We start from the raw sequence: 20,647 nt of genomic DNA on the forward strand, positions 1-20,647 counted from the left end.
TTGATGGGCAAAATGGCCTTCTTTGTTGCCATGTGATCTAAAACTGTCCTCTGAGCAACCTGCCCTCATGGTCCCCTATATGGCACAGAGTAAATGTCTGTGGCATTCCTGGGAGGTGCCTTGGGTCTTTCAGCTACACAGTATAGAGGTTTTCTGCCTTCCACCTGAAGAAAGAATGACAAGATAGTTTCCCCATTAGACTGAATTGCAGCATCACCAGACAGAAGTGCTGTGTGACTTTGTGAACTAATCATTGTTTGAGATAAAATTTTGGGAAGGCATTGACTTTCAAATTCTTCCATGTGTAAACATTTACGAGCAGGACTGGAGAAAAGATGAATGCTGGTTAATCCCAAGTATTATTTGTCCTTTTGTGATGACTTGTAGAATTCAATATCATTATTCCTTCAGACTTCCCAGCAAGGATGTTCCCACAGTGGTCTCGTGCAAAGGCTTCCTGCATTTTGACCCAATGTGATGAAGGAATGACGATGGATTTCCAAGGCACAATGATCTTGGAGGAAAACTTGCAGATGTTCCCTTGTGTTTGCTACCCTTGTTGAAGGATGTGGGTTCAGGAAGTGCTGTTGGAGTAACTGCAGTCCATGCTCCACACTGCAGCAGTGGTGAAAGGACGGAATGATTAGAAAGGTTGATCAATTCTAATCTAGTTGGCAGCTTTGTCCAGAATGACATTGAGTTGAAGCTGCCATCATGCAGGCAATCAAACTCCTGATGCTTCTCCTAGGAGGTGCAGAGGTTCAGGAGATGAGCCATTCAAACAATAGGCCTGCTATTGTAACCATGGTGTTTATGTGCCTGGTCCAGCTGAAGTTCTGATCAGTAAACCCCAGGATGTGGTTTGTTGTGGACAGTGGTGGTGCTATTGAAATTCTCTTGTCGGGGACGCTTATTATCGTACATGAGTGGTGTGAATCATGCTTAAGCATTTGCTTTTCAGCCTTGACTCTTGAAAATTGAGACTTATATTTGTAAATATAATGCACCCATTTTTTTGTTTAAATTTTTTAATTTATTTGCTTCTTAGAGGGTTCTTTTATGTGAGAAGGGTTCTTCTGTGAGCAGTCTAACAAGTTATCTCTAGCATTCATACATCTTGCGTAGAGCGTGGTTTATAGAGTATTGTTACAATTTTTTAAAAGTTCAATTAGCACCAAGAAAGGGCAGCATGAGAACACTGTTGTGGGGTTAGTTCAGGAGCCTGATGGCTGCAGGGAAGAAGCTTTCTTTAAGCCTGTTGGTGCACACTTTCACACATGAGCTTTCTTCCTGACAGTGTGACCAGAGTGTGTTGGCTACCTTTCCCAGGCAGTGGGATGTGTAGATGGAATCCATGAGGGGGAGGGAAGTTTGCATGATGTTCTGAGCTGCATTGTTCACTTTCTCCATTGGCCTTGCCCCGTGTTAACGCTGCTGCTCATTTTCTCCATGTTTCTCCCTCAATTTGTCAGAGCCACTGAGAAGATTCTAGCCAGAGCCCGTCAGCTGGTGGATGTCAAGAAGGAGGATGGCTTTGCTGCCCTCCATCTCGCTGCCCTCAACAACCACAAAGATGTAGCTGCAGTACTGATCAAAGAGGTGGGGATGTCCTTTCAGGTACTGGCCTGTTAACGGGAACTCTCAGAGCTGAAAGACCCGTTCTCAAATAAATGCTCCAAAATGTTATCATCTCTGTGAACAGAATCGCTCTGCTTGCAGCCGGGACTCTCATATTCATGAAACAATATTTATTTATTTGCATACATGAATACTTGTCCTGCTTATGTATTGTTCGTCCATACATGTATTATGTCTGGTTGTGTGTCACGTGTTTTGCTGTTTCGTCAGGTTGTACTTGTGCAATCAGATGACAATAAACTTGACTTGATAGTGTGCTAAAGTAGTATTAGCAATTGGGCCCATTCATAGGGTGAAATGCGTCAAAGAATGGTGGTGACTGACTGTAAGAAATGCTTTGAGAAATGTAATCAGAAAACATTTATTGATGTATAGAGTGATGACAAAATTTAGGAAATATTGTGGATGTAATTAAAGGCAGAAGGTTGCAATAATGTACATACAATCCAAATGTTTCAGGAAAGTCAAGGCAAGGAAGTGGGCGTTCCACAATCCAGGCCATTCTGGCAGGGTATGAGGTAAATTCACCAAAATCCATTCACCGAAGAGAAAAATCACCAGCCATTTAATTCACCGAGGAAAATAAATCACTGACCATGTAATTCACCAACAGAAAATTCATTGACTTCAAAATTCATTAAAAATTAAAAGGAAATACCCCCCCTCCCCTGACTGCAGAGCTCTCTCTTGGGGTGACTAGTGGGGGAAGGAGGGAATAGGGGATGACTGTGTCACAGTCAAAATCAACCCAAACTAGCGTCCAACCACACACCCTTGAGGTGGTGGGGGGGAGAGGGCAAACTCTCCCATGCACACAATGGATGGGGGGGGAGGCAGGTAACTGTGGGAGCATCAACCTAAGGGGAGGCTCAGTTTTTTTATTCATTCAGTTGTCGGTGAATTTTCTTTGGGTGAATTTGATGGGTCGGTGACTTATCTGTCGGTGAATTTTCCGTTGGTGAATTGATTTTGGTGAATTTACCTGGAACCTTATGGCAAGGACACTGCTCTCCAGCCTCTCTCCAACTCACTCAAGTCATGTTTGCCTTAACCCACCATTCCCTTCTCTTTCCTAGGTTTCTCTGCATCCTCAAATCACCTTTATTTATCGCTCATACCGTGCTCGCATGGTAAAGATGAGATAGTGACTCTCCAGGTCCACGGAGCATATTTACATAAATATAACTTAGAATAGAAGTTAAAGACACTAAAATATTAAGATGTATACAGTAACAGTCCACAGTCCCCTATCCCCAAATGTTCTGGGAATTCAGGAGTCTGATGGCCTGGGGGAATAAACTGTTGCCCAATCTGAATGTAAGGCCCTGAGTGCTTGGTACCAGATGGCAGAAGGGAGAACAGTTTATGTGGGGGGGTGTGGAGACCTTTACAATATTGCCTTTCACCTGCATTGAGTGTTGTAGATGTCCATGGCAGGAAGAGAGCCCCCAAAGGTCTTTTCCACTGACTTCACTATCCTCTGCAGGGTCTTGCGGTCCAAGGTGGTACAGCTTCCAAACCAGGTGGCGACGCAGTTGCATAGGATGCTCTAAATACATCCTCTAGAATGTAGTGAGGATGAAGGGTGGGAGATGAACTCTCCTCAGCCGTCACAGGAGGTAGATGCACTGCTGGGCTTTCTTGGCTGTGGAGCTGGTGTGAAGGGACCAGGTGAGATTCTCTGCCAAGTGCACAGCAAGGAACTTGACACTCTTGATGACCTCATCGATGGATCCATCAATGGACAGCTGACCACGGCTCCCCAAGACCTCCTGAAGTCGACAACCATCTTTTTTGTTTTTTTAACATTCAGATACAGGTTGTTGGCTCTGCACCATTCTGTTAGCGACAGCACCTCATCTCTGGACGCAAACATCCCGTGGGTACAGATTTCATCTTCACTTTGCTTCTTTTCAATTCCCTATCCTAGTTTTTGGCGACCTGCCTAGAATGAAGGTCTCTATGGAAGCAAAGGTTCTTGTCCCCCCTCTCCAATAGATCCCAATGTTAAAGATTCTGTTTGTCACCTTTCCATCTTCTCTCAGTCCCTTCATCGTCCCTGCTGGGCGTAAACTGCCAGTTGTGGAACAATGACTTCAATCACCCATCTCCCACCCGACACATTCACTTCCTTTACCACCACCAGTCTGTACCGGTGATAAAATGCACTGCAGTCACCTTGACTGATCAGCCACACCTCCAAAACCCCTGGCCTCTATCGTCATGGAAGACTACCGTGAACAGGAGAAATGTCACCGTTCCTTCATCAATGGTCTAAATCCTGGGGTCATTCACCAACAACATCATCTAATTGCACAATGATTTACTCAAGGGGAGGCAGGGATGGGCAACGAATGCCCATCCTCATTTATGTCACCATTACTCCTCATGTTTTCTTTCCCCTGGTTAATGCTTTACATCAGTCAAGGTTTAACTTAATAAATCTTTTGCTGCTTCACACATTCTGATCCTTTTCATCTTGTTCGTAAACGTGTATGGCTGGGAAGGACAGGCAAGGAAGAAAGAAGGAAGAGGTTAGCAGTGCTGACTAAAGAATATATTCGTGCTGAAGCGGTAGATTGGCGCCAGGGAGTCACAGATACCCTGTCTGGTAAGGGTTGTACAGGGGGTATATCACACATGTGGATGTATTCTCTAATTCACCAAAAAGTGTGATGGAAATTTCAGAGTCGTAGAGCTATACATCGAGGGGCAGGCTACTTGACCCAACTTATCCATGTTGGTCTCATTTGCCTGAATTTGTCCCATATCCTTCTAAGTCCTTCCTACCCTTTCCCCTCCCCCCCTCCCCCACCCCCACACCAATTGAATATCAGTAATGGAGAAATATCCCTGTGTAAACTGGGGTAGTGTTAAAGGCAGTTGGTGTAGCACTTGGGTGGGAAGAATGAGGAGAGGCAATATAGAATGTAATGTGCTGTTCTAAACGAGGTGTTTGAACACAGGGACTTGAGGAGTAGGCCCACATCACTCAGCCGCAGAGCAGGTGTGGAAAACAGTTAACAGGATGGACATCATTCTCGGCTTTAGAAATAGGTCAAAGAGTATAAAAGCAGAGACGTCATGCTGAACCTTTGGAAAACATTGGTCTGACCTCAACTGGCATCTTATTTCCAAGGGCAACCAAGTTACATGAAGGATATTAAGCATTAGGAAGAGTCAAGAAAAGATGTACAAGTATGTATCCTTGTAAGAGTGGTCTTAGTTACCAGGATAGTCTGAAAGGCTAGAGTTGTATTTAGGAGATTTGATGGTAGTCTGTAAAATGATGTAGGTTCTAGTCAAAGCCGAGACAGGGGGTGGGGGGAGGGGGGGAATGGTGCTTCCCATTGGTGAAAGAGACAAGCTGAGGGATCGCGGGTATAAAATAAAGGGGATAGAGAATTAAGAAGAGAATACACTTTTACACAGCGTGTGGTTGGAATCTGGAATGCAGTGCCTGCATGCATGATGGAGGCAAGTTCCAATGTGGTCTTTGAGAGGGAATTGGATCAATCTATGATGGGGAGGGAAACTTGTCTGGAGAGGTGACTGGGGTTGGAACAGGAGTTGCTTTGGTAGAGTGTTGGCTCAGAAGCACCAGCCTGATTAACTATTCTACATGCAGCCTCCAGTCAGAAATTGTTGCCTTGAGCAACTTTGGGTCTCATGCTCTGCGCTGTAGGATTCAGCACACAAAACAATCACGATTCTAAAATGTACCACATCTGATAGGAGCAGATTTGGGACGGCAGGCATGGTTAGTGTAGAAGTTAGTGCAATTCTTTTACAGTGCCAATGACTGGGGTTTGAATCCAGCGCTGACTGTTAGAAGAACTCCCCGTGTCTGCGTGGGTTTCCTTCAGGTATTCTGGTTTCCTCTGACCCTTCAAACATGTACGGGGGTTGTAGGAAAATTGGGTATGTAAGTGGCACGGGCTCATGCTAAATTTCTAAATTTTTAAGAATGTAAATAGATTTCCACTATTGTGGATCATTGAGTTGGACAATCTCACCAGTGATCAGGCATCAACAACATTTCAGATCCATTGACCACATTTTAGCCATTTAAATCTGCTAGATTTGTCGAGGGTTTAATTTCCAGCAAGGCTATGTGGCTAAAACTTGTTTAAACTGGCCTAACTGTCCATCTTCGTTCAGCACCAATCATAGGGAGATCTCCAGGCAGGAATGCTTGGCTCCACTGGCAGGATTTTCATTCACTTCCTGTGTTATATAATGAATTCTGAAGCTACAGACTATAAATTGACCATTTTCTTGGCTCTGATAATGCTCAAGATTCTAATTCAAATGAGCAAACCTGTTCAGTGCTCTGGGTTCAGAAAGACCTAGACTTCATCTGGGACTGTCCAGGTGGAATGAAGCGAATTTCATGCTCTCAGCAGCTCTAAATTACCAGTTTATAATTTTAAAGGAACAAATTAAGTATTTGCTGCATTTAAATATATGATGTTTTTTGAAAAAGTAATTCTTCTTCAATTAATGTTAAAGTCATAAAAATTTTCTTTTCACTACAAATCATTGCATTTTCATGAAATGCAGATATTAGAAAGAAAAAAAATCTTATTTTTAAAAAGTGTTTCAGAATCAGGCACCGCATATTTCACAGAAGTTTTTTTAAAATCTGCACAATTTGATACGTTCCTTCAATCCACGTAATACAGTAATTCCTGAGAACTGATTTCATCTCCTGTCTGCTGATATTAAAACCCTTTCCTCCCAAGTCCATCTCTTTGCACCTCCCAAAATTTCCTCTTGATCATCAGATTCACCGGAAGGATTACACTTCAGCCACGAAACTTCAGCCTTTCTGGCTGTTAGCTGTGCATGTTTACCCATGTCAGTTAACTGGAGGAAGCTCATGTAGTCACTGGAGGGTTCAGGTTTATTGTCACCTGATTGTACATCAACACATACAACCCAACGAAACAGCGAATCTCTAACTGCAGTGCACACACACAGAATCACAGTGCACCCCTATCCCCAAATGACATAGTGGTTCAAAATAAATACAGTAAAACCTCTGGTATTCAGCATCTATGAAGATTGGTAGATGCCGGATAAGTGAATTTTCCGGTTGCATGAGATCACATGTTGTGTGATTGGTGAACTAACAGTGATGTGCGCTAATGTTAAAATTGTGTATTTTTATTTACCTATTTATTTTCCACAATTGTTTTTGTCATTTGCTTGACACTGCTGGTTGCTTGAATTCCAGATAACAGTGGTTTTACTGTGTATATTAAAATAATTTACAGGCTTCCAGGATTGATCTAGTCTCACCACCTGCCAGAAGAAGCTGTTGGCGAACTTGGCAGTCTTGTGTACAAACACCACACAGGCAGCAGCCAAGGCACAACTTCAGGATTGAAGGGCATATACTTAGAACAAAGATGCAGAGGAATGTGTTCAGCAAGAGAGTGGTGAATCTGTGGAATTTATTGCCTCGGGTTGTGGAGGCCAGGTGTATTTAAGGCAGAGATTGATAAGTTCTTGATTAGCCAGACCATCAGAGGTTATGGGGAGAAGGCCAGGCAGTGATGCCGAATGGGGAAAATAGATCAGATCATGATGAATGGTGGGGCAGGCTATGATGGGCTGAATGGCCTATTTCTGTTCCTCTGTTGTATGGAGTGCATGTTACTGGAGATGTGATGTAGCAGCCCTGTGGCAGGTTGATCCACAGCAGCTGGGAAATGTCAAATTCACAATGCAATAAAGCAGGATGTTTTAGAAAAGGCTTTGAAACTGCTTGTTTGTCTTTACAGACTTTTCTGCAGAAAAAATCTGGCGTCCTCACACACTCTGAGTTAACTCCAGGCTGGCATCAATGTAGTTCACTGTGACCTGGCAATTGCAGTTTTTCCAGTTTTTCCAGTTGCAGGGCAGTTGGTGATGTCCACACACTATTAGTTTGACATTGTGAATGATTTGAAACATTTTATATTGGCCAGTGTAAGGTGCTGAGTTCCTGCACAGCTTGTTACCACAGAGGGAACAAGCAAAAGAACCAAAGGTTGGAAATTGCCAAAGGTTGTGTACTGTGTGTTTAAAGTGAAATCATATTTTCCTCTACTCAGGGTCGATGTGAGATTAATGTCCGGAATAATCGAAACCAGACTCCATTGCAGCTCTCGGTTACCCAGGGTCACACGGGCATGATCCAGCTCCTGGTCACTGAAGGCTGTAACGTGAATGCAGAGGATGAAGATGGGGACACCGCTTTGCACGTGGCCCTGTGTCGTAAACAACTTGCAACCAGCCTGGCCTCGAGGGAGGGTGAAACTAGCTCGTTGTTTGAAAATGTAGGTTCCACGTCGATGCAGGAGAAACCACATCGCTGTCTGTAAAGTGGGAATATTTTATAATCTTCCAACTATTATTATGAGCCAGTAGGAACTTAAAATAATTCAACCCTGTTGGGTCTGAATCATTGTGTTTGGTCCAAAAATAAGTGTTTTTTGTTTTGTTTTAAAATGCCAGCCCAAGTCATTCTGATGATGCATTTCCCTCTCCCTCCTCTCCCTCTCTTCTCTCCTCCTCCCCCTCCCCCTCTCTCCCCTCTTCCTCACCTGTTTTTAGATTAAAGTGTATGCTATTCCCAGCCATGATCTGGAATGCAGCACTTTCATAAATGGGTCCTTTGCAATAAATTGCAATTTATCTGCATTATCACCTGCTCCATTGGGCTTGTTTGGGGAATAAGTGAACTTCTAATTGTATCTTCTGTTGCTTTAGCATCAACAGCCGTAGCTCAAATTGATTCAGCTCACCAAGTTTGTGAAGTGTGAGCTGTTAAAGTAGTTAGTCGAGTGGGGCAGTGGTAAAGAACTGAGAACGAACAGAAGGGGTGAAAATTTGAGTGGGTAATAAATCTCAAATCCAGTGCACAGAGAGGGGCAAAAGGAAAAGTAATAAATATAAACATTTTTAATTTGACATTCGTTTAAAATCCGCAAGAACAATTAATGTCTATAGACAAGACCAGGGCACTTTCGTGGACTCGAGCAACACACGTGCAGGAAGCATCAATTCTATCAACCCAGCTACTGACTTCTGCCTGCCCTCAAATTCGCTTGGATCATCCTGGCTCATCTCTCCCCTTTCTCAATCTTTCTGTCTCCATCTCATGAGAAACCATCCAGTGATAGTTATGATAAACCATCCGACTCCCACCACTAACCAGGCTACACCTCCTCTCACTGACTCGTGTCAAACCCTCCACATCTGCCTTTCCACTCCAGGACATTTGGAATCTCCCTTTTTATGAAGTGAGGCTGACAGAGCCCTCCCCCATTCTCCATTTTCTGCTCTCAGCCCACCTCACAGACAGGTAGAGGTCCCTTGCCTTTCACCCTGACATCTCCTTCATCCACACATACCACTGAAAACTGCTCACAACATGTGGAGTTGTTGATTTTTGAAGCTATCATCTTTTCTGACGTTTAATGGAGAGTGTGTAAACCTTGCTGTGTCTGACGTTTAGTGGAGAGGTGCTGTAAACCTTGCTGTGTCTGACGTTTAGTGGAGAGGTGCTGTAAACCTTGCTGTGTCTGACGTTTAGTGGAGAGGTGCTGTAAACCTTGCTGTCATTGTCAATAGCTTCTGATTTGCTGTGTTGCTTCCTCTGCAGTTACAATCCTCTGGGTTATTGGGATCGGGCGACTTGAACGTGGGCGCAGCAATTGCTTGCTTCCTTGCCCAGGATGGGGCAGACATTAATTACACAAATCACAAGGGAAAAACACCCTTGGATCTCGTCACAGATGGCAGGACCATACAGCTCATCAAAAGTTTCGCAGAAAAATTCAGGTGAATTTGCAATATTATTACCGTAGTGGTTCTGGGTTTGATTTTGCCCTGCGCTTTGCATCAACTCTCCACATAAGAGCAGCATGGCTAGTGTAGGGGTTAGCACAACACTACTTCAGCTCCAGCAACCTGGGTTCGAATCCAGTGCTGTCTGTAAGGAGTTTGTACATTCTCCCTGTGTGTGTGTAGGTTTCCTCCAATTCTCTGGATTCCTCCCACCTTCCTAAAATCTACGGGCCCTGTTGGGTGTTTGGGGCACCACAGGCTAGTGGGTTGGAAGGGCCTGTTACCCTGTTGTACATCCAAATTAAACTCTACACGAGAGTAAAACATTGGAAAGGGAAATAGAAAATGTATGCCTTTATAAATCAAAGTATCGAGTACAGGAGCTGGGATGTTATGGTAAAGTTGTACAAGACATTGGTGAGGCCAAATTTGGAGCATTGTGTGCAGTCTGGTCACCCAGCTACAGGAAACATGTCAATAAGATAGAAAGAGTGCAGAGAAGATTCACTAGGATGTTGCCCGGACTTCAGGAACCGACTTACAGGGAAAGGCTAAACAGGTTTTGCATAACGTAGGAGAGTGGATAGTGGGGGATTTCATTTATAAATGAGATATTAAATTGATATCTGGAGTAAAAGACCCCCCCTCCCAATTAAAACATGTAATTACTGTTAGGCATAAAATAAATCAACAGTTTGGATTTAAGGTGGGGTTATCACCAAAAACACCCCTGACTCAAAATAGGTTAATACCATCAATAGGATCCTGGACACCTAATCTCAAAAGGGGATCAGGTGTATCGAAGATTGTTATGAGCAGGGGCAGTTTATGCATTTGACCAGTTAAAAATTAAATAGGGTTTGTTAAATAATTCTTTTCTCTGAAATTTTCAATTAAGGGACAAATGGCCACTAATGGCCTTACTGAAATACAATGACATGGAGACTCTGATTTGAAAGGGGAACATGAAGACATTTATTTCAGCAATGTATCTTACTTCAAACCAAAACCCCAAAACAAGGGCTACATAAATCCAGAGAGAGATAGGAATCAGACTTGGATACAATAATTGGTGAACAAAGCTGGTCCGATTTAGGTCGCGACACATGACAAATGCAATAAATGTAAGATATAAACTCTGCAATATAATTTTTTTGCATCAGTTATATCTTACTTATTAAATCAGAAATATCAGATCAATGTTCGAGGTGCAGCTTGGAGATAGGAATCTTTCTACCTTCAACCTGTTCAAGTCCCAAAGTGAGACCCTTCTGGGTAGATCTAGAAAATTTCTTTGAACAAATTACAGGAATACAATTTCCACAAAACCCAGAATGTTTTCACTGGGAAATATTGTGGACATAAGACCTACAATGAGGCTATCAAATCCCAAACAGAATTTGTAAAGATTGTGTTGGACGTGGCCAGGAGATGTGCAGCGGTTACCTGGACCTCCAAATTCCATCTAGGAATGACACGCTGGAACATGGAAATGCACAGTTGTGTCCACTTGAGAAAATCACTTATAATCTGAGAAAAAGATATGAAATGTTTTTAAAAATCTGGCCACCATATTTGCAGCATTTAGATGCAACTTTTCAGCTATAACCCCACCCCCATCCTCGCATCCACACCCTTCATCCGCACTTCTCTCTCACAGATCCGGGAAAGTTAAATATTAAAGTCTATGGGGAGGTGGTGAACTCCTGACCAAACTTTCTCCTTAGTTCCTTCTATTCTTCTTCTCTTCTCTCCTTTCTATCTATTTCCCTTTTCTCTTCGAATCTAGTTTTCCTTTTTTTGGGCGGTTGGGTGGAGGGGGGGACATGATGTCGTCAAACATGTAAAATGTGATTAATTGACTCATATGAATCTTTTTGATGGTCACTGGTTAGTTTCCTTTTGCTTATCATCTTTGACGTTAGAAACAAAAATAAAATATTCCCAAAAAAGATTAAACAGGTTGGGACTTTATTCCCTGGAGCGTAGAACGAGAGGAGATTTGATAGAAAATGATGAGGGGATAGACAGAGTAAATGTAGGTTGGCTTTTTACACTGAGGGTGGGTGAGATACAGACCAGAAGACATGGGTTAAGGGTGAAAGGGGAAAAGTTTAGAGGGAACTTCTTCACGCAGAGAACGGTAGGAATGAGCTGCCAGCTGATGTGAATGTGGGCTCCATTTTAACATGTGAGAAAAATGTAGTCAAGTACATGGATAGGAGGGGTATGGAGGGCTATGGACTGGAGGCAGGTCAGTGGGGTGAGGGGGAATAATAGTTTGGCAGAGAAGAGAAGGGCCGAAGGGCCTGTTTTTGGTGCTGTATGGTTCTAGGAGGGTAGGGAACCTTTTCTCCTTGCAGCCAGTTTGAGGACAATTGAATGACCATTGCTGTGTACGTGTTACCGTGCCACCTTCCCTTCCTTTAACCATGTTTGGGGAGAGGGCAGCTTTGTTGTCAGCTTGTGTTTACAAAGGAGCAATTGTTCATGAATCTAAATCATCTATCCACCATAAACTATTTTTACCAACATCCCTGTTTCTGAAACTGTTTGGGGGTCGAAAGTACTGGTAACTTAAATCCAAGAAAGAACTGGTCGAATTAGTCCAACAGAAACTTGCCCACCTGCTCTTTCCTCCCTCAACCCCCCTCGATTAGAATCATGCAGTTCTAATGCAGGATTGACTGGGGATATATTGCAGCTGTGGTATCAGTGTTGAGTGAGCATCAGATCTGTCTTGGCAAACTATCTATAAATGCAACAGAAGCATTGTACTGTGTTATGTCACATTATTCTCCATGAATGCATGTTTGAATTAAGTGGACACCAGGTTGGTTCCTAAAAAACATTTTGAGAATGGGTGTGATACAGGAGATACTGAGCAAGTCAACAGTTGGACAAAATGGCGACTCTGTCTGCCGTATAGTAGACAAAAGATGATGAACTTCGTGTAGGTTACTTCCTAAATGGAGTATTATGTGACAATAATGAAACCTTTACCAGTATGTCCTCCAATTCTATCTCTGATAGCTCAGTTGTGTCAGTGGAAAACCCTCTGCCCTTCTCTGGGTCACAGATGGTGAACTGGATCACTGATTGTGCAAAGATTATTCTTACCAAATCTTCATTAATGGTGCCCGCAGTAGATCAAGACTTGCAATGTTTGGAAAAGATAAATTTGTTCACCCTCATTCCTGATTAAGATCATGACATCTTGCATTTAGTGTTGCCGTGTGTATTACGCTGCTTTAGCGTTGCAATTTGGCTGTGCCTCTGAGACTGCAAAATCTAATGCATTCAGTCGGTTCAAAGGTTCATTTCCATTCAAATGGATATCTCCATTCAAATTAATTGAAAGAATGACATCTTAATTCCATCATATTTTGAAACCCCTCCAAAAGATTCCAAATGAGATATTTATTTATTTTTTACAAAAGCAATAGCAGAAAGTTTGTTTGATATCTGAGGTGTGACAAAACAAGAAGGGTGTCCACAATTAACTGCTTGATAGCAGGTATTACATGAATATGCCTTCAACTGGAGGTTGTCACTAGGAAAGCATTGCTCCCACTGGTGGGAGGCTGACCTTGTTGTTCTGAGCCTAGTCATCAGGTGGATACCCTGAGCCTGGGCCCAGGATGATCTTCAGCTACCTTCCACAATGGTTATGAAGTCCATTTGGTTGGACGGCTGTGCCCACTCAGATAAAAGGAGTGCCCAGTAGCCATGTGGTGAACGGGTAGAGGTGATGCTTTTATCTGTGTAACAATGGTCTCTTGCTGTGGTATTGTTTGTTGCAGGGGTTCACAGCTGCAGCCAACAGGATCAATGGTTCTCCGCCGAGTCCACACAACTCCAAATACCATGACAAACCTTTTACTGCCGCTGACTGCAGGTCCTGCTGAGTGTTTCGTATGCTCAGAGCTCTCCTTCCTCGTTCTCTTTTCACCCTGCCAACATACTATCGTATGTGAAGGTACAGTACACCGTCTCGGTCCACAGCAGTGAGCTGGGGCTTCTGTTTAGGACATCACAATTCACCAGCAAGGTTCCTTGGTCGGGATCATTCCTGTAGGGAGATGTGTACAGTTGTGGGGGCAGGGATGTATATATCTCCAGTGGGGTGGGGTGTGTGCACTATATATCTCTGGGGAGGGGGGGGTGTAAACATCTCCTGTGGGGGTGGGGATTACAGCCCCAATCTGTTTAAAACAGAACAATACAGCACAGTAGAGGCCTTTTGTTATATTCCTTAAAAAAACACTAAACCTTCCCTACCCCATAACCCTCCATTTTACTTCCATCCTGGTGTCTGTCTATGAGTCTCTGAGAAATGCCCCCAGTGTTTCAGCCTCCACCACCATCTCCAGCAAGACATTTTCTGTGTAAAACAAAACATCCCCGACATCTCCCCTAAACTTTCCTCCCTTACCTTTGTACAAATCTCCTCTGGTGTTTGCTGATCCTGCCCTGGGAAACAGATGCTGGCTGTCCACCCTATCTATGCCTCTCAGACTCTTGTCGACCTCTATCAAGTCTCCTCTCATCCTTCTATGCTCCAAAGAGAAAAGTCCCAGATCTGTTAACCTTGCCTCATAAGACTTGTTTCTCAATCAAGGCAACATCCTGGTAAATCTCCTCTACACCCTCTCCATAGCTTCCACATCCTTCCTATAATGAGGAGATCAGAACTGAACGCAATGCTCCAAGTGTAGTCTTACCAAAGATTTGTAGAGTTGCAACATGACCTCTCTACTCCTGAATTCAATCTCTCTATTGATGAAGCCCAGCATCCAGTAGGCCTTCTTAACTATCCTATCAACCTGTGCGGCGACCTTGAGGGACATATGGATTGCACCCCAAGGTCCCTCTGTTCATTCACACTCTTAAGTAAGTAACCCTGAATTCAGCCTTCTGGTTTGTCCTTCCAAAATCCATCACCTCAGATTGAGCTCCATCTGCCGCTTTTCTGCCCAACTCTGCATCCTGTCTATATTCTCTTGTCTCCTTCGCCAACCTTCACCTCCATCTACAACTCCTCCAACCTTTGAATCATCTGCAAACTTACTAACTCATCCTTCCGCCTTTTCATCCAGGTCATTTATAAAAATCACAAAGAGCAGAGGTCCCAGAACAGATCCTTGTGGTACTCTACTAGTCACTAATCTCCAGTCAGAATACTTTCCTTCTACTACTATCTGCTTTCTGCATGTAAGCCAATTTTTTATCCGCCAACCAAAGTTCCATGGATCCCATGCCTCATGACTTGCTGAACCAGTCTCTCATGGGGAGCCTTGTCAAAATGTCTTGCTAAAATCCATCACATCTACCACCCTACCCTCATCAATTTCCTTGAGTAGACTGGACTTCTCCAAATGCTTATGGATCCTATCCTTAAGAATCTTCTCTAATAGTTTGCCGCCACTGATATAAGCCACACCGGTCTGTAATTCCCAGGATTCTCCCTATTACCCTTTTTTAAACAAGGGGTCTACACTTTCCATTCTCCAATACTCCAGCATCTCCCTAGTGGCCAAAGAGGATACAAAGATCATAGCTACTGCCCCAGCTATCTCTTCCCTCACTTTCCACAGTGACCTGGGGTATATCGTGTCCGGCCCCGGGGACATCACTCTTAATGTTTTTAAGAAGTTTCAACACTTCCTCGACCTTAATCTCCATATTGTGCAGCACACACACCTGTTCTATTCTGACCTCATTGTGATCAAGGTCCTTTTCTCTTGTGATAACTGGACACAAAGTATTCATTTAGGACCTTCCACATCCTTCTCCTTCTCCAGGCACATGTTGCCTCCTTTATCCTTTAGCAGCCCCACCTTCATTCTCATCGTCCTTCTGTTCTTCACATATTCATAGAACACCTTGGGGTTCTCCTTAATCCTACATGCCAAGGCCTTCTCGTGCATCCTTCCAGCTCTCCTGTCCTTTCTTGCTCCTTCCTGGCTTCCACATACTTCTCATGAGTGCTTCCTATTTCCTGCTTCCTATATCCAATATCTGCTTCCTTCTTCCTCTTGATAAGTTGCCTCACCTGTTTTGTCAACCACAGTTCCCTTTTCCTACCATCTTTTCCATGTCCCAGTAGGACAAACCTATCCTGAACCCAACATAAGTGGTCCCTATACTTCCTCCTCATTAGATCTGTGCTTTCACCCTTAAACGTCTGTTTCCAATTTACTCTCGTTGTTTTCTGCCTCATCCCTTCATAATTAGCCCTTCCCCAGTTAAACACTTTCCCATTTGTCTGTTTTTAATCCTTTACCATAGCTATGCTGAAGCTCAGGAAGTTGTGGTCACTCTCACCAAGATGCTTCACCACCGAGAGGTCTGCTCCCTGACCAGGTTCATCCCCTGAACCAGATCCAGTCTGGCCTCTCCTCTCGTCACTGTGTCAGGAATCCTTCTTGGACACACCTGACAAATTCAGCCCCATCTATCCCTTTTTTAGTCAGGAGGTGCCAGTCAATATTAGGATGTTGAAATCACCCATAACTACAACCCTGTATTCCCTGCACCTTCCAAAATCTGCCTGCTTATCTGCTCCTTGGGGTCTCGAGGGCTATTTGGGGGCCTATAGATTACACACAGCACAGTGAGAGCTCCCTTCCTATTTCTGACGTCCACCCACATCGACTCAGTGGACCCTCCCTCTGCAGCCTCCTCCCTTTTGATACCATCCCTGACCAGTAATGCTACTTTCCACCCCCCCCCATCCTATTCCTTTTAAAGCCCCTAAACCCCGGTACCTGCATCAGCCAACCCTGCCCTTCCTCCAGCCATGTCTCTATAACGGCCACAGCATCGTAGTTCCATGTACTGATCCATGCTCTAAGTTTATCCCCTTTATTCCTTATACTCATCGCACTGAAATAGGCACATTTCAACCCCTCTAACTGGCTGCCTTTATATTTTGTCGCCTGCCCGTCCCTTCTCACCAACTTAAAGCATCGTGCTTTTGTCCGTCTACCCTAGTCTCTGCCCTCTTATCTGGTTCTCACCCCTGATTTCTGATCCAAGGTGATTACAATCTCCTGATTCTTTTTCCCATGTTACTAACCATGTGGGCAATATGTTACAAAAGACTTGTCAGAGACGCGAGTTGTAATATATATAAATTTGTTTCAATTACACAGCGTGTTCTGTAAGGATGAAGAAATGCATCAAATGCCAGGTGTCTATATCCAAGAAAATAAGACACGGTAAATGTATTGATCCCATCCCTGAAATCGCCGTTCTGTGTACAGATCTTTTTATCTGTTGTTGGGGATAAGGAGAGTTGTCAAGTGATGCAATATTTTATTAATATTTCATTTTTTCCATAAATATATTCACACAATCTTTAAACTTTTATACATTTCAAATATATATCAAATGTTTACATACAAGAATTTCCCCCTTTTACCCTCCCCCCACCCCCCAATATAAGAACATAACTTTTGGTTCCATCAGAGTTCTAGTTCCTTTTTGAATTCTTTTTTTCTGGGATATCACGTCTTTACATATCTTGAAGGATCAGGTTTACAATTGAACCCCTACATAATCTAAGTGTGGTTTCCATATCTTAACGAAAATGTCATATTTATTTTAAAAATAATTTTCTCCATGGGTATACACCTACGCATCTCCCCAACCCATCGAGCAGAGAGTCAGGGAGAGTCGGACTTCCAGGTGGTTGCTGTACACTCCTTGGCCAGATTTGAGATTTAGTCAGTTTGTTGCTCACGTCCATCAGGTTGCCCAGAAGGTACAGCTCTGGGTCGCATGTGAAGTCACCCCTGTGACTCTTGTTAGCATTTCAACCAGAATGGTCTTAACCTTCACACACGACCCATATGGATGGTATGAAGGTTCCAGTTTCAAAGCCACATCTAAAGCACATTTCAGATATTTCAGATTTTGATTTATGTAGTTTTTGTGGCATGAGTTATAATTGATGTAGAAAATTCTATTGAACCAATCCATATCTTACATTAATTGTTGATGTTGTACTGTCCAAATACCAGTCAGACCAGCATTCCTCTGGTATTGTAACATGTTGATCCAACTCCCATCTCCCCCTCGACCTTTCTGGCCCTGGCTCAGCCCTTTCGCCTTAGAGGGCAGGATACATCCTGGTTATGAATTTAGGTGTGTTTTCCAGTTGAAGCATCCCCTCCACTTCGTTACTTGAGGGCAGGGTGATTGTGGGGCCCCATCTCTCTCGCAGGAGAAGGCAGAATAAGGTTCCACGTGACAGATGATATTTCTGTTTTACATAGAAACATAGAAAAATAGGGGAAGGATTTGGCCATTTGGCCCTTCAAGTCTACACCGCCATTCAATATGAACATGGCTGATCAGTACCCCGTTCTTGCCTTCTCCCGATACCCCCTGATCCCCTTAGCCACAAGGGCCAAATCTAACCTACTCTTAAAATATTTGCTCGAGTCACCCTTCTTCATGGCATCTTCAATATGTTTAATTCCTTTCTCATGCCAAGTTTACGGGCAATAGTTTGTTCTGGCACATTGGTGCTTTTGATGATATCCCCACTTCTAGTGCAATACTCTCATTAATCTCATGCCAGATTTTAATCAGATGTATTTGAATGGGATTTTCTATTTTATTGAGTAATGCAATCTTGGTGAGTTGATTTCAAATGGCACAAACACTGAGAATGGGGTTGGGCTGGTGTAGGAGGATGGACATGGAGACTCCAGGTGAAGAGAACTCCAGCTTCAGTGCAAAGGAAAGGAGGTGGGAAACATCATCACCAATGTGACCCCTACTCTGCCTGTCATCAACGCCCATGTCCGTGCACAATCATCTATTTAAGACATGGAATGTAATGGGTCATCTGGCAACCTGATGTAGAAATGTGTTGTACACTCAGTGCATGAGCTGAATTTACAGAAATGCACAACTAACACTGAAATAATTCGATAGGCTTTCGTTAAAATTCACCCAGTTGGGGCCTAAAACAATTGTGTTCTGTGACTGAGCTTGGGTGATGGTCACAAAATCAATGGTTTATCAAAATAGGTGGGGTCAGAGCTGAGATTAGATATGAACCTCTCCATAACAGTGTGGCTATTGGTGCTTTCCACTCTCTATTTCATAAATATTCCCCACAGAATGTCAGGGAAGTGAATCATCAATGGGTGATAAACTTCCCAGCTTGGCTTCATCACAAAACGTCCTCCCCCCCTTTAAAAGAAAAAGGGCAGGAGTTACACACAGGCAACAAAATACATCTGTTCCAAGGGGTTCAATGATAAAACAATTAGTTACAGTCATTACAGTCTGTAGCATTCTCTCCTTCCCTCAGTTCCCTTCCAGTTGATCCTGGGCCTGGAATTGCTTTGGTTTCCCAGACATCCATGTGGAGTGCCAGTTAAGGGGGAGGGTGAGATCTGACCCAGCAGCGAGGGGGGGGGGGTTCTAAAGGCAGCCAAGATCATAAAGGATCCCCATCACATTGGTCACAACCTCTTCTTGCCGCTTCCTTCTGTAGAAGGTACAGAAACCTGAAGATCAGGTTGAAGGACGGTTTTTTCCAACAGCTATATCTGGTTCTTGAACCTCCCTATACAACCCTTACCCTGACAGTAAACTGCTCCTGGAGTAGCAAAGATGAAACAGCACTGCTGTAACAGCACTTTTTTTTCAGTAACTACAAAACCTATCTTTTTTTCTCGTTAGTTTCTACATTTTTTGCTTGTGTATTTTATGTATCTGTGAGGCTGCAGTCCTCCTACACTCCCCACTTCTGTTCACTGGCCTTGTGTGTACCACAATAAATCTCATCATTATCCGGGTTTCAGCATTCATAAACCACAGATCTGTTTCAGCTGACAGTTTCATGCTGTTATAGTAGAACCTGAGGGTCATGCAGTCATGTCATTTATGAAAAACTCAATCGATAGTTCTGTCTCCCACATTATTCGGGAAATTCAGAATTTATTGCATGCAGTATATTTGATGTATGCACATCAAGGCATCACATGGCTGCAGCAATGACCAGATCCTGACAGGCTTTTCTTGTGGCAGATAACACAGAGGTTGAAAGCTGCTCCAGAGCTGAACCTTCCGACCAAAGAAAGTTGCTGGAACAGCTGCAATCTCGATACCGGCAGATGGAGGAAAGGATAACCTGCCCTATATGTATTGACAGTCAGATTAAGCTGGTGTTCCAGTGTGGTCACGGATCCTGCCTGGAGTGCAGTGTTGCCCTGAAGGCTTGTCCAATCTGCCGTCAGAACATTCGAGAACGGATACAGATTTTCGTTTGATGCATGGCAAGCCCTCTTTTCCTTGCTTCTGTTCTGTCCAAACTTCCTCTGCCCTGGACCTTTTTGTGATGTGCTCTGTGTTTATAACCATCTTGATCCATTGTGTCATTAGAATGTACATGTTGGTACCTGCTGATCCTCAACATCCCTGATAACCCAAGTCCTCTGTGTTGACTCCGTGGATGAAATGGAGGAGCAAATGAATTCACATGAAACAAGTTCATGAGTCTGTGGAGTGTCGCCCAAGTCTCTGCGGACGCTTGAAAAGTGCACAAGCTGCAGTCCAAAAATCTTACTGAAGGTGTATATTAAAAACAATGTAATATAATCCATTATCTAACCACTGTGGTTTCAAGTCAATTGTATATATTTAATAGTACTAGGTATATAAGATGCCTTTCTGCAGATGTGTTAGTTTTTCAGTCACCTCCACTAAAGCAGCACCTACTCTTCTAGTATAGTCGTGACTTAAAATCACAAAACTGTTGATTGTTTCCAAACTTCATGTAAAGTCTAATCTCTTTGAACTATTTGACAGCTTCATCTATCACTTTAACTTGAGGTTGACCATTTGATATTGAATATTTTCTGGAAAATGTTGTAAAAGATTGTGATTGATCAGAAGGAAGAGACTAATAGTTAGTTCACTATTTAAACATGGAGCTTCTGTCAGCGTTGGCCTTTGGTCTTGAATGTAAGTTGAAAACTGAATCGAGCAATTTGATTTGATCCGCCAGGTCAGCTTGGTAAGGGAAATTCAATGGAAGATGACCAGAATTAGTGCTTGTTTTTATCTGTGAAGTATTAATCGGATTTTTACTCATACTTTCTATTGCAGGATGTTTTTATATTTAAATATTCTATGAAAATAAAAG

General features: G+C 43.2%; 1 protein-coding gene across 12 annotated transcripts in view; it reads left to right on the forward strand.

The window, feature by feature from the left end:
- mib2 (MIB E3 ubiquitin protein ligase 2) overlaps nt 1-19,779 on the forward strand; it is a 162,483-nt gene extending 142,704 nt beyond the window's left edge. For all 12 annotated transcript variants that reach the window (XM_069918214.1, XM_069918212.1, XM_069918219.1 and 9 more), the window contains 6 exons: nt 1,473-1,599; nt 7,740-7,964; nt 9,293-9,471; nt 13,281-13,456; nt 16,635-16,700; nt 19,531-19,779. In XM_069918214.1, the coding sequence (XP_069774315.1) occupies nt 1,473-1,599; nt 7,740-7,964; nt 9,293-9,471; nt 13,281-13,456; nt 16,635-16,700; nt 19,531-19,772 (1,015 nt within the window). In that variant the 3' untranslated portion in view covers nt 19,773-19,779. The remainder of the gene's footprint in view (nt 1-1,472; nt 1,600-7,739; nt 7,965-9,292; nt 9,472-13,280; nt 13,457-16,634; nt 16,701-19,530) is intronic.
- Nucleotides 19,780-20,647: the final 868 nt, after the last annotated feature.

Source organism: Narcine bancroftii, chromosome 2, assembly GCF_036971445.1.
Source record: "Narcine bancroftii isolate sNarBan1 chromosome 2, sNarBan1.hap1, whole genome shotgun sequence".
NCBI classification, from domain to species: Eukaryota; Metazoa; Chordata; class Chondrichthyes; order Torpediniformes; family Narcinidae; genus Narcine; species Narcine bancroftii.